Source organism: Dromaius novaehollandiae, chromosome W (genome assembly GCF_036370855.1).
Source record: "Dromaius novaehollandiae isolate bDroNov1 chromosome W, bDroNov1.hap1, whole genome shotgun sequence".
NCBI classification, from domain to species: Eukaryota; Metazoa; Chordata; class Aves; order Casuariiformes; family Dromaiidae; genus Dromaius; species Dromaius novaehollandiae.
This window is the reverse complement of record NC_088130.1, coordinates 14,993,594-15,007,875: the sequence shown is the minus strand read 5'-3', so window position 1 is coordinate 15,007,875 and position 14,282 is coordinate 14,993,594. Positions and strand designations below refer to the sequence as shown.

The 14,282-nt window shown below is 42.7% G+C and overlaps 1 protein-coding gene across 1 annotated transcript in view; it reads left to right on the top strand.

Moving 5' to 3' along the window:
* Nucleotides 1-2,329: 2,329 nt before the first annotated feature.
* LOC135324461 (choline transporter-like protein 1) overlaps nt 2,330-14,282 on the top strand; it is a 47,516-nt gene continuing 35,563 nt past the window's right edge. The window contains exon 1 of the mRNA XM_064500932.1: nt 2,330-2,433. Coding sequence (XP_064357002.1) covers nt 2,407-2,433 — 27 coding nt within the window. The 5' untranslated portion in view covers nt 2,330-2,406. The remainder of the gene's footprint in view (nt 2,434-14,282) is intronic.

Below are 14,282 nucleotides of genomic sequence, written 5' to 3'. Positions count from 1 at the left end.
GAAGCACCATAAGGGCAATTACTTTGATGATTAATGCTCAAATTTGTTCAAAAACTTTTTCTACTTGTCACATACACTCAATCCCAGTTACCTATGCTACAGTTGATACATCTTTACATGCTGTTCCATAAAGGTTCCTCCAGCCAATGAAGGACTAGGATTCTTTAATCACTGCTCTTTAATCACCATTCTCCCCACATGGCTGCATAGTGCTTTTGATTATTCACTAGGTTGCCCTTCTAAGAGTCCACAAATTCTGGGGGCAAGGAACTTTTTTTTTTTTTTAAAAAAAAAAAACCTCTATTACTGTCTTCTGACAAACATGCTAAACATGTAGTCTATAAGTATATGGGAAGTAGGTGGCAGTATTTCATTATTATAGCAGCACTTACAGGTCCTAAATGAAACATGAAGCCTATTTCAAAAGATAGAATTTGGCCTATTTAATAGACAGACAATCAATCACATTTGTGGCAGAGACTTCACCCTGTTGCTACTGAAGTGAACGAAAAAGACAAAGGCTGGGACAAAGGAGGTATAAATCTTATTTTATACATGGTAAAACTGAGGCATAGAGGAACTTAAGTGACATGTCCCAAGTTGCACAGGAATTGACTATGGATTTCTTGTTATCTATTCCTGTGTCAATCACAAAACTATCCTGCCTCCTAGAGAGTTCTTCCAGCAACCCAGTTCTCTGATGTTCACATTATTTATTATGACAGAAATATTTGGATAGAATGAGATAAAACAATGAGAAAAAATAACAATGTGTATATAAGTGGTAAAAGGATATTTTAACCAGAAGTTAGAAATTGAGAACTGAAAACTGCAAAGTGATGTTATTTGCCATTAAACTGAGGGCAGCTAAAATTTATGACTCATAATTCACGCCCATGCCAATTTTTGTTCTATTTAGGAAATCCGTTTAACTATAGTCCTTCTCTAGTCACAAGGCCTCTTTTGCCTCATTCTGCCTGTCAAAGGAACAATTTAAACTTAAATCATAGTGGTGTTATTTCTAATACTGATTGAATTAAAGTTGTTTTAGAGTTAGGATTAAACAAAACTAATAACTGTGTTTTTTCAAATTTGCAGTTATCACTTAACATGTTTAGGCCATGTTAAAAACAAAACAACCCCCCCACACTATGTCAATAGGTTTACCTTAACATGGACTGCCATGTTTCTAAAGAGCCCTCTTTTCCATAATGTGAAGAGCTGTTGCCTTTGTTCTCATTAACGATTACAGCCAACAAGGTGCAGCCGCATAGGTACCTCACTGGCTCAGAAGCTTTGAAGCATCTATTGCTCACTGCAGGATTCAGAAACATGGTCCATCCAGCCTGTACTTACAGACTGAACTTAAATCACTTATCTACTCAGCAAACATCACTCGTGTAGTTCATGAAGCTAACTTTTTTGCAGAGGTAGAAAGGTACACAGCTCAAAAGAATGACCCTTGCATTAGTCTCTTTAGGAGAACAGCAAAGTATTCCTGAACCAGCTGCAAAGACTTATGACAGTTTTCTATGGATCCAGGGAATATGCTCACATCTTTTGCAATCTCACAGCAAAAGCAGTTCAGAAAACACAGATTCACTGTGCTGTGGATGTCTCACATGGCTGGTACCCACAGGCAGGAGCACCTCAAGTCTCTATACACATCTATGAGTACATATATTACATAGCCTCCTGAAGCACAAGCAGTTCCCTAGAAGCAGCTCTTCTTTTAAGTGACTGTCAACCACTCCTAGGCCATGTTGCATGGAAAGGGTTTTTTTTGTAGAGATATCCTTCACCCTGCCTACAGGACAGTACCCCCTCCTTCAGGGAGATAAGGAGAAAAATGAGGAATGGCTGACTTTTCCTCACTCTGAAAGAGTGGCAGGCCCTAGCCCACAAGACACATGAAAGCTAGACCTCTCCGCAGCTAAGAGCCCAGCCATTACCGTAGAAACAAGGGAAACGGGCAAAAAGGATATCAGAAGCGAGCTGAGCCATTTTCCATGATATCTGCTGTGCACTTTCTTCCCCCTTCTCCATGCAGAGCAGAATCAAAGGAGGCAGTGTCACTCTGACCTACTGCCTGTCTGGCACGTAGCAACCCCATAGCTGCAGTATATAATGCCCGCCTCAGCTCAGGGTGGGTCTACACCCCACCTCTTTCTCCTCAGCCACTGCCGGGGTGGTAAGGATGGGGGGGGGGGGTGTCATAATAGGACTCGCTCTGTAGTCGCGCTTGCCTGACGTATTGGAGCGGTTCCCAGCGCTACGTTTCTCTCCGCAGTCCTGGGCTGGGCGACTGTGGTGGGTGGATGCCTAGCACCTGCCTGCCCCCCGCCTGGTACCTAGCGGGCACCGCCGGCCCTCAGCTCTCCTCTGGAGAAGAGACCCGCGGACGCCATGGGCTGCTGCAGCTGCACCGCACAGGTGAGTGGCCCTGCCCCGGGGGGCGGGGGGGGGGGGGGTCCAGCCCTGCCTCGGCCTTCTCAACGTCACGCCGTGGGGCCCTATAGCCTTGCTTTACCCTTTCTGGCACTCACTCTCATGGCCCTGCATGCCCTGCCATGCCCCTGCATGCCCTGCCATGCCCTACTTGTTTATGGCTCTGCACTCCTGACTCCCCCCTACTCTTCCTTTATGCCTCCCCCCCGCCCCCCCCCCCATAGCTCTGCAACCCCTGCCCTGTTTTACAGACACACACACACACACACACACACACACACACACACACACACACCCCTTCCCAACCCTTCCCTGCCCCTGCAGCACTTCCTTGTATTGCTCTGCCTGCGGGGTCCCTGTTGCCCTCCTCCCCTCAGGCATGGAGGGACCCAGCTAGTCCAGTTGCATCTGTGCCCCCTTTCTCCCCACCCAGGAGCAGAGCCATCTCTTTGGAGGAAATTTTTTGCTTTTCTGTCTCGACCAGTCTCCTCCCTCTGGAAAGGGAGACAGTCCCATCCCCCGGTCATGGCCAAGGGCCTAGGTACCTTCCTGCATTCTTTTCCCTGTGTGTGGTTGCACAACATGCGCATGTCGCCCATCTTTCCTAGCTCAATTCTTCCCCTGCCCCTGCTTTCCCTTGCCGAGTCTTCCCAGAGTGGTGATGCTAAAAGGGATATGCAATCTGGAGTTCCACCCACTGTTTCAGTTCGCAGCTCTGTTTCCCATTGTCTCTGAACAACACGACTTCAGGACTCTATTGTTTTCTGCTCGCCTCCTTTCTGGAGGCGATGGATGGTCATGACTAACGCTACCCTACGGTTGTGCCTTGCTTGCTTGTAAACGTTAGCTTCCTTTGGTGATGTCACTTCTTGCACCTGACTCCAGCTTCCAGCAGGGTGCTGATGTGTGAAAGTCTGTGTGTGCTGTCCTAGATGACTCATCACTGAGATGAACTGAGTTTCTATAGCTCACTTGTTCAGGCAGACTTTTTTTTTTTTGTATGGGTTTTGTCTTTCCAATGCAAAATGCTGCAGAGAGCTGTCCATTTGCAATATGAAATGTGCTTTATATATGGAAAATTTCCTTACAAAGAGGAAGGGAATAAACTCTATGGGATATAAAGTACTAGCTTTGAATTGCAGAAAGGGAGATCTATACCAAATGTTAAGGGAAACTTTTAAATTGTTAGGATGGTGAAATACTGTAGTAGGGTACCTGGGGAGATTTTAGACTATGTATTGTTTGAGGTTTGTTAAGAAACAGGTTGGACAAACATCTGTCAGATATGGTTTAAGTAGAGCTGATACTGACTTGGAGTGCTGAGAGTGGAGTTGATGACAACTTAAGGTCTTTTCCAGCTCTATTTTCTGAGATTGCTATCCAAATTGCTTTTCATAAGTGTTTAATAGGCTCCTTGTAGCTGTTTTTTATCAATTTGAATAGCTGTTAGCCTTTATGTTCCTTTTCTTTTTAAATGGGGGGGGGGGGAAGTCAGCCTTATCTATGGATAACATTAGATCATAATGCAGAAGAAATAGAGGATTAGGTGTTTTTAATACTTGGCTTGTTCATAGGTTTCAGTTAACTGACTTTGTTTTTCAGTGAGCCTTGTGTTCCCCTGTTAGGATTCATGAAGTTAATAGTATGCTGCTAAATCTTTTATTTGGGTTCCTTGTGTGGTATAGTAATTGAGCTTTGTATCTTTTTATATAACTAAAGTATAAAGAACAATTGATTATTTCATTTCTTAACCATGGGCAATTCTGCATCTTTTCAGGAAATCCAGATGAAAAGCTGATCAATGAATATTCAATCAGCAACATTTTTGTCAGGCATATTGATTGCAGGGACCTTGCTACCAAACAGTATAGCATTATATTAGAGCCTAATGGCTGTCTTATCCTCCCTTTATTGTTAATAAGTGTTGGATTCCTCACTTACCTTTGGTCTTTAGACTATCCCTTTCCACTGTTTCCTCTCAAGCTTTCCTTGAGTAGTGTTTCATCAGACCCTCTTTTCTTTTCATGTTGCCTCACCTACTTCTTTTCAATTCTCTGTTTAGCTTTGTCTCAGACTTTGACGGTCTTTCCGGTCTTTCCTCTTATTGTGACTCGTCTTCATTTCTTATGACTTTGTTTTCTAGGTTGACTTCTCATTAAGTTTATTATCCAACTCCCTTGCCTATTTGATGTTCATCTGCTAATCCCCATTTGTTTCCAAGAACAATAGTTGCTTCTGTATTGACTTTGCCAACCATCTCCATATCTGAGTGCTGCATCTCCAAGTTCCCTCCTTGTGACTGCCATTTCATCTCTTTTATGATAATGCATTTCCATCCTGAATTCCTTTCAATCCAGGTTCTGTGCACAGCTGAAGTTGCCTGCATTAAGATCTCTACAGGCTTGTTCTGACGGAGTTGCAAGGCTTTCACTCTTTTCTTACCCTCCTTGACCTCTGCTGCTTTTGATAGTCATCTTCATCTCGATGTCTTATTCTCACTGGGCTTCTGTAATACTATCCCCTTGTTATTCTCCACTGTCTTCTATTTTCTGATTATTCTTGCTTCTCCTCTATTTCTGTGCTTGTACTTCCAGGTTCTTTTCCTTTCTTGAACTTTACAGTTTCTTCTCGTATTCTTCACCTTGAACTGTTATAAGAGATGTTAACTTAAGCTTAATACAACCATACCAAGCTCTCTCATTTTCAGGTGTACTTTTTTTTTTTTTTTTTTTTTGCTGTTGTTCCACTGTCAGTTAACCTTTAAGCCTTTAACTCACTTTCTTTGAAGAGTATTTTTTTTCACTTTTCTTATTGCATGTTAGCACCAAGTTCTTTTGTATCTTACCATATCTTCTGTGATCTTCCCTTGCTCTTTGTCATTGCAACCAAAGTTCTTGTTTGCCTGTTCCCTCTCATTGTTACTGTTGTCCAAAAAGCAGATTCGTTGCCCGGTGTGCAATAAGTCAATAATTACACACTCAGGAGAGACATTTGCTTATTTATTTCAGAGTTGTGCAAGCCAGGGTGCTCAGTGGTTTCCCCCCTTTGAGACTTATATGATCATTTTCATATTAGTCTCACTCTTTTAAAATCTTTCCCATATTAATTTTGTACAACATCTAGAAATGCATTGAATCACTACATAAACGCATACAAAAACTACTAACACCATTCCCAAAATTGTTAAACACTTTTTAACCCATGAGCTCACGTCAGGGAACCAGGAAGTCAACCATTTCCATGTTTCTTCAAATCCGAAAGAGGTATCATCTTTCTGAACCCCATGTAAGATTTCAGTCTGCTTCCAGATTTCATTTAGATCGGTAGAAATTCTCCCGCTTTGATCCACATATACACAGCAACTAGTATTTATTACTGTATGTACTCCTCCCTGAGATGCCAATAACATATCTAGAGCCATCCTGTTTTGGGTACTTATTTTAGCAATTTCTGAAACCTCCTCTTGTAAAGCTGCAATGGCATCAGAGGTTTTATTCCCTATTTTTTCAATAACTGCTGAAATATTTACTATTGCTTTTTTCAAGTTCACTCACTCCCAATTGTGGAAACAGCCACCTTACGAATGACTGAAACCTAGTAGGTCGATCTATTAAAGGATTATTGACCCTCTTTTTGTCTCCTCATGAATGTTCTTAGCCAGGATTTGTGATATTTATTACTCAATTCTTTTCTTATAGTAACATTAGGGATTATTGCCCCTAAAGTACATGTCCCTGACCAATTAGGAGGTAGCACTTTTTGTGCCTTGTTCCCACACAACCAATACCATCCACTACCTTTCGGAACACACCACCCATTTAGCTCCTTACTTGGCCACTTATAACCTATTTCAGGTATCTGAGAGCAATCTTCATAACTTCCTACCTTAATGGCTCCAGTACAGTTGATCGGTTGCTTTCCATAAAGTATAGTTTTCTCCCACCATTTATTACTATTATTACATCTTCGGATACATTGATAATAATCTCCTGTCACACTCTGGACTTCCCATTCCTGTTCTGTTGTTTCATCATATTTCGTTTGATCACTATCATTTCTTATCTGCCTCATAAATTCCATAAAGGAAAAATTAAGAGGCACTCCAATTAGTGGGAAGCCCTTGTTGGAATGTTCAGGGAAGTGGGTACACACCCAGCAATCCCTCTGGTTAACTATCTTCATAGATTTCGTAATTACTTCCAAATGGAGATTTGGACCCCAAAATCCTTCCTGATTCCCTTTAATTGTTTGGCTCAGGTAACCTAGAAAAACTAACCACCACATTTCTCCCCTGGTTGTTAAGGAGAACATCATTTTTACACAGATACCGTAACAACAATATTAACCCTATTCCTAACAAACAGATTAAAGCAATTCTTCCCTGAATACAATCTAAATTTAAAACCGATTTGCTTCTAATACTTTAAAGGTTGAACTTGTTCAGCTTTCCACGTCTCTTGAGGTACTGCTTTCACTCAGGTGTAGTGGATCCAGGAATCAATTCCCTGCAGTTTCACAGCAGTATTTGTTGTTAGTAGTACAAGATACGGTCCTCTCCATTTTTCTACCAACGGCTCGTCCTTCCAGGTCCAAAGATATACTTGATCTCCCGGCTGGAATGAATGTACAGGTGAATCTAAAAGTACGGGAGATCTTAACTGGATGTACCTACGGAGAGAAGTAAGAACCTTTGCCATAGACAAGAGATAATCACTTAAAATTTGATCACCCTTAATGTGCATTTGAATTTCATTTCCAGTTAAATTTACAGTGTAAGGTTTACCATACAGAATCTCAAATGGACTAACTTTCTCCCTAACCCTTGGGGTTATTCTGATTCTTAATAATGCCAGAGGTAAAACATCAGTCCATTTCATCTGAGTCTCCTGACACAATTTTCCTACCTGTCTCTTAATTGTTTGATTCATTCTTTCCACTTTTCCACTGGATTGTGGCCTCCAGGGGGTATGTAAGTCCCATTTAATTTGTAGTATTTTTGAGATTTGCTGTACTATTTCTGCTATAAAATGAGGTCCTCTATCTGAAGAAAACCCTTCTGGTACCCCAAATCTTGGTATGATTTCTTTTAATAACATTTTCACTACCTCCCTGGCTTTATTGGTACGACACGGGAAAGCCTCAGGCCATCCTGAAAAGGTGTCAACAATTACCAACAAATATTTATATCCATTACATTTTGGTAATTCAGAAAAATCAATTTGCCAGTAATCCCCAGGCATGAAGCCCCTTTTTACTTCCCTTGGGGGGGGGCTTCTTCTGAATCTTGGGATTATTTCTAAGACAGATTTCACATTTTTGTGTAATACCCTTTGCAATTATTAGCATACTGACTCCCACAGCAAATCTTTTAACTGTTTCAACCAGTGCCTCGGCTCCCATGTGGGTACTATCATGTATTTGCTTCATCAGCTTCTTCATTATTGGCAAAGTTACCACACATTGTCCAGTAGATGTCACCCACCATCCTTCGGGAGTTTTTATGCATTTCAGTATTTCTGCTAATTTATTTTCTTTTTCAGTGTATACTGGAATTTCCATTTTTAACATTCTCTCTGGAACTAATGCTGCCACTGACACGGATAATGCTGCCCTTTTTGCAGCCTCATCGGCCCTTTTGTTCCCTTTAACTATGTCAGTCTGTCCGGACTGGTGCGCTTTGCAATGCATTACTGCTATTTCTTTGGGTTTATTAACTGCTTTGAGTAGTTCCATAATCTCCTTACTGTATTTTATAGGATTCCCTTAAGAAGATAGCAGTCCTCTTTCCTTCCAAATTGCGCCATGGGCATGTATAACCCCAAAGGCATATTTTGAATCTGTAAACACATTAGTCCGTTTTCCCTCTGATAATTCCAGAGCCCGGGTTAAAGCAATCAGTTCTGCTTTCTGGGCGGATGTATTTGCTGGTAGTGATCTTGCTTCGATTTCTCCTTCCAAAGTGACGACAGCGTATCCAGCCCTTCTTTCTCCCTTTATTATAAATCTGCTCCCATTGGTAAATAATTCGCAGTCTGGATTCTGCAATGGAACATCTCTCAAATCTGGACGGCTGGAATATACTCGCTCAATAGTTTGCAGACAGTCATGAGCCAACCTCCCCTCTTCATGAAGTGGTAATAAAGATGCCGGATTAAGGGTATTAGACACCTTCATGGTTACATCTTCTTGCTCAAGTATCACTGCTTGGTATTGCACCATCCTACTCGGGGATAACCAGTGATGCCCTTTTTGTTCTAAAACTGCTGCAACAGCATGTGGTACATAAACAGTCACCTTTTGTCCCAACATCAATTTTCGTGCCTCTTGTATTAACAGCACAGCAGCTGCAACTGCTCTGAGGCATCCTGGCCACCCTGCACTCACTTTATCCAGCTGTCTTGAAAAGTAAGCCACAGGTCTTTTCCAATTTCCTAAAGTCTGTACAAGCACTCCCAAAGCCTGGTGCCCTCTCTCATGTACATAAAGCTCAAATGGCTTTGTTAGGTTTGGAAGTCCTAATGCGGGAGCACTCATGAGGGCAATCTTGATTTCATCAAATCCTTTTCGGCATTCTGGAGTCCACTCCAGCAAGTCTCCCGGCCCCTTAACAGCTTCATATAAAGGCTTTGCCATTAATCCAAAATTAGGTATCCACAGGCGACACCACCCAGCCATTCCTAAAAATCCCCTGAGTTCTCTTTTTGATTTTGGGGGGGCGATCTGACAAATTGCTTCTTTCCTTTCGATTCCTAATTTTCTTTCCCCCTGGGATATTTCAAATCCTAGATAGATTACGCTTTTCTTCATGATCTGTATTTTTTTCTGAGACACCCTATATCCCGCTGTTCCCCAAAAATTTAATAAACTGATGGTTGTTTCTCTACATTCTTCAATAGTGTCTGCCCCCAATAAGATATCGTCCACATACTGTAATAAGGTAGTGGTATCTTTCTTACCTTGCCATAATTCTAATTCTTTTGCAAATACATTCGTCGTTAACAAAGTGTATGGATTGGGTACCACTGGGTGCACATCAGTCACTATCTGGTTAATAGCTCGCAAATCCTGTACTAGACGATATTCTTGTGAATGTGGTTTTTTTACAGGCAGGATTGGAGTATTGTACTCGGATTGACATTCTCGCAACAGTCCATACTTTAAGAAATTATTAATCATAGGCTCCAGTCCAACACGGGCCTCTAACTTCATGGGATACTGTTTTCGCCTTACCGGTTTAGCTCCTTGTTTTAATTCCACCTTTACCGGTTCTGCACATCTGGCTCTTCCAGGTTTCTCCGTTGCCTACACAAAAGGGACTACTGCGTCCATTACTTCAGAGGGAATTTCGCTTGGTCCATTCTCCACCTGTTCGGAATCCAGTGCTTTCTGCAACATATATGCTTGTGCCTTCCAGGCGTTACTTTGTGGAATGTGCACCTTAACTTTGTTTTGATCAAAGGTTATCTGTGCCCCCAGTGTATTCAGTAAATCCCTCCCCATTAGGGGTAATGGGCATTCTGGCATATATAAGAATTCATGTGTTAACACCCTATTTCCTATTTCACATTTAATTGGTTGAAAGAAAGGTTTGACCTCTCGCTTTCCCGTGGCCCCAGTTACTGGCATAGAGAATTTACTCATTGGTCCCTTACAGCTATTTAATACTGAATATGTTGCTCCAGTGTCTACTAAAAATTTAACTGTTTCGTTCCCCAGCTTTACTGAAACCAGGGGTTTGGCTGGGGAATCCAATTTCTCAACCCCCGGTCCCCGTCAGTCTGAATCTTCTGTACCAATCATGAGCAAATCTGCCTCTGGAACAGATGCAGACTGAGGTTCCCAATGATCTGATTGTCTCTTCGGGCACTCATTTTTCCAGTGCCCCTTCCCCCTGCAAATTGCACACTGATCTCTCCTCAGTGGAATTCTGTTTCCCAAATTCCCTCCTACTCTATGCCCTCTTCCACGTCCTTGTCCTTTCGGAAAACCCCTTCCCTGAGAGGAAGTTTGTGCCTGGGCAAATGCAGCTGCCAAGATTGCAGCATTTTGCCTCTTATCTTTCAGTTTCTCCTTTTGTTTTTCCTTTCTCTCTACTTCTTCCCTGTTATTGTACACCTTATATGCAATTTCTATTAATTGCGATATTGACATCCCCGACATACCATCTACTTTCTGAAGCTTTCTCCTTATATCTGGTGCTGATTGTCCTACAAATAATGTAGTAAAAGTCATCTTATTTGCTTCGTCCTCGGGATCCAAGTCTGTCCATTTTCGGGCAGTTTCACATAACCGCTCGTAAAATGCAGAGGGATCCTCATTCTTACCCTGTGCGACTTGATATAGTTTCGCAATATTTTTGGGCCTAGGTACTCCATGCTTTACCCCATATAATATTAACTGTTGGTACTGTTTAGTCATTAACCTGCCTGCCCCTGTATTTTGATCCCAATCCGGTTCCTGGGCCGGCATAAAACGGTCTGGTCCATCTCTAGCATTTTGTCTTTCATTCTCCTCTTGAGCTTTGTCTAACACCATTCTTTTCTCCTCAGGTGCAAGCAAAGTATTTAAAAGCACCTGTAAATCCTGCCAATCTGGATTATGATTCTCAATTATCATTTTAAAGGATTGATACATCTTTTCTGGATTTTCTCGGTACGACCCGGCAGACTCCTTCCAATTCATTAAATCTGTAGTTGAAAAAGGGACCTTCACATATACAGGCATCCCATCTGGTCCGACTGCTTGACACAGCGGGGCCTGAATCACGGGATTTTGTTGAGCCCGAGTAGCCCGAGTTCTGCCTGCAATCGGGCTACATGCCTCACTTCCCTTATTTCTGCTATCGACACTACCTTGATCTCTTTCCGGAGAGACCAATAGTTGTACATCCTCTTCCTCATCACCCACTTTTAAACATCTTTTCCCAATGCTACAAGCAGAGCAACACCGAGGCATTTTCTCTTTGTTTCCCATCATCATTAACACATTTGAGTCAGAGATCAACAGCTTACATTTTTTTTCCTAGTTTCATGATCATTTCTCAGAGAGAAGAACAAATCTACATATGGGACCTCATCCCATTTGTTCTGTCTTCTGCAAAACAACATAAGTTGCAAGACTGTATTATAGTTTAGCGTTCCCTTTTCTGGCCATTTTTCCTCATCCTCCAGTTTATACATTGGCCACCACTGAGTACAGTATTCCTTTAATTTTCTCCTTGTTAAAGGATTCCCACCAAACTTTCTCCAATGTTTTAGGATGCATCCTAAAGGAGAACAGGAGGATACCCCCACAGATTGTCCTGTTCCCATATTATTACCCTTAAAAGAACGTTCTTACCAATTACGCTTTCGTACACTCCAGTCGTCACTGTCCAAACGTGTACAAAGCTTACCTTTGGTTACCGCAACCAATTACCCTTACATCATACCCTTTATGCAATGTCTCTTAATAATTACTGTGTCGCACCTTTGAGTCGCTTACCAGTTCCGACCAGGGAGGGTGCTCACGGAGTCCCCGAACAAAACGGTCGGTGCGCGCTGGAGTCCGATGAGCAGCGTCTCCCCGCCGGGAACTGGCAAGACGATCCGGGCAAGGCTTTACAGCGAGGGTCCCATCTGGGTCGCCAGAAAACTGTTGTCCGAAAAGCGGATTCGTTGCCCGGTGTGCAATAAGCCAATAATTACACACTCAGGAGAGACATTTGTTTATTTATTTCAGAGTTGTGCAAGCCTGGGTGCTCAGTGGTTTTCCACAAATCGAGCACACCCCTCCAACTTTTCAAGTAGCATTTATACAAACAAATTGCCAGATTTGCAATTTTCCCTTTTACACTGATTGGTTAGTGATTTCTTCATTCCCCGGGTCCCACCCCTGTCTCTCAAGGTCCTGATGAGGGGAGATAGTAATTCCAGCAATTAACACTGCCCCAGCAGGGACAGTAGGTGTTATCTCCCAAGGTCCTGACGAGGGGGAGATAGTCCAGACCCCTTAATTAACATTGTTTCAGCAGCGAGAGGAGGCTTTGTTTCCCAGGGTCCTGGCGCCCAAGCAGGCCTTATTTCAAAGCCTTGATATCCTCCCTTTCGGAGTGTGGGGCACAGGAATGCAGACTGCTGGTAACTCCCTTATCTTTCCAGCCTGCACCAGCTCTGGGGCCCTTTCTTACTGAACTAGGAGTGTGGCCTAAGGCTTCAGCAAATTTAGCTACTCATGCTAAGCAAGTTTTATCTAAGTGACTACCTCTAGACAGCTTCAGTTCAATAATTTACAGTTCAAGTCTTCAGTTAAGGATTAGCAGTTCTAGGATGCCCTTGATTAAAGAATGCTTCTTTTTAGAAAATAGAGATAGAAGTTATCCTAATCTACCTAGTTCAAACATTCTTTCTGAGCTTCCCAGGGTTGTCTTGTAACATTATGACTACATCATCCTCCTCTCTGGTTCTTTAGGTGCTCATGCTACTCTCACCTTATTTAGATGAACTTTGTAGCTTTCTGTGCTTGCTATCCCTTGACTCTCTCTTTGAAGCTTGAACTTTTCAGCAAAACCTTGTGCAGTGTTGGCTGCACCTTAACCATTTGTCAGAATTGTCTGTGTACCTTTGTTTGTGTGCTCTTCTCAACTGTGATGCCATGATCCTCTGAACACCTCAACTTCTTTGAAAGAGCCATTGCAGTTGTATGGCCTTGAAGTGTGCTGACCTACTTGAGATGGATGAAAACTTTAAAAAGGGAAGGAAAAAATCTCTTATCTCTTGTCTTGCATGGATTGTCAATACCTTAATGCAAATTTCAGTCCACCGTCTCCCATTATCATGTATATTTATCATGTGAGCTTTTAAAGATGGGGTGCTTCTGTTTGGATGCATCTATTACATTGTGGATCTTTGCGGGAGATTAACGGATAGCACGCCAATCAATATGATTAAATGCTGAAACTTTATTAAGCCCGAATAGCGTCTTTTATATGCCTTAACAGTGATCCCGTGAATCAAACTATACAGTGATTGGTATATGTTCATTTAGCACATATAGTGTCTTTGCTAGCCATTTGCTTGGCCCCAAACCATTTTCCCCCGTTTTTTGTTTTAATAGCTGTTTTTTTAGAGTCTGATGCATGCGCTCCACGATAGCTTGTCCAGTGGGAGAATGTGGGATTCCTGTAATATGCTTAATACCCTATCGTAGGCAAAGTTGTTGAAACGAACTAGAGACATAAGCAGAACCGTTATCTGTCTTGATAGACAGTGGTACCCCTAAAACAGCAAAGCAAGCGTATAAATGTTTCATCACATGCCGTGCAGTTTCTCCAGTTTGAGCAGTTGCCCATATTCCTGCAATCAATATATCATCCATGTAATACAACCCAATGATACCTTTTTGCAGGTTCTGACTTATTAATAGAGGGAACAGTAAAAGCAAATTTTTCTGAGAGGAAGGGCCGGGTGGGAGGGGGAAGGAAGGCGGGAAGGAAAGGAGGGAGGGAAGGAGGCAGGCGGGAGTTGTCCCTGGCCGGTGTAGCCGCGCCCCGCCGAGCGGCCCTGGGGCCATGGATCCCTCCCAGAAGGCCGGGTCAGTGGGGGGGCGGGGGGGGGGTTGTGGGCAGGCCCCATCTCTACCATGCTGTTTCAAAGTCTTTTGCATTACGTTTAGCACGGACCTATCCGTTTTCCACGACTCCCACGCGTTCCCAGCTGCTTACTTTTTTTTTTTTTTTTTTTTTTTTTAAGCAGTGGCCGAACCGCTGCGCCAACAGCGGCAGCAATATAGGCTGACTTGTCAGTTTCCAGCATGCGTTCCGCTGCCTCAAGCATCTGCGCAGCGCTTGCTCCCCT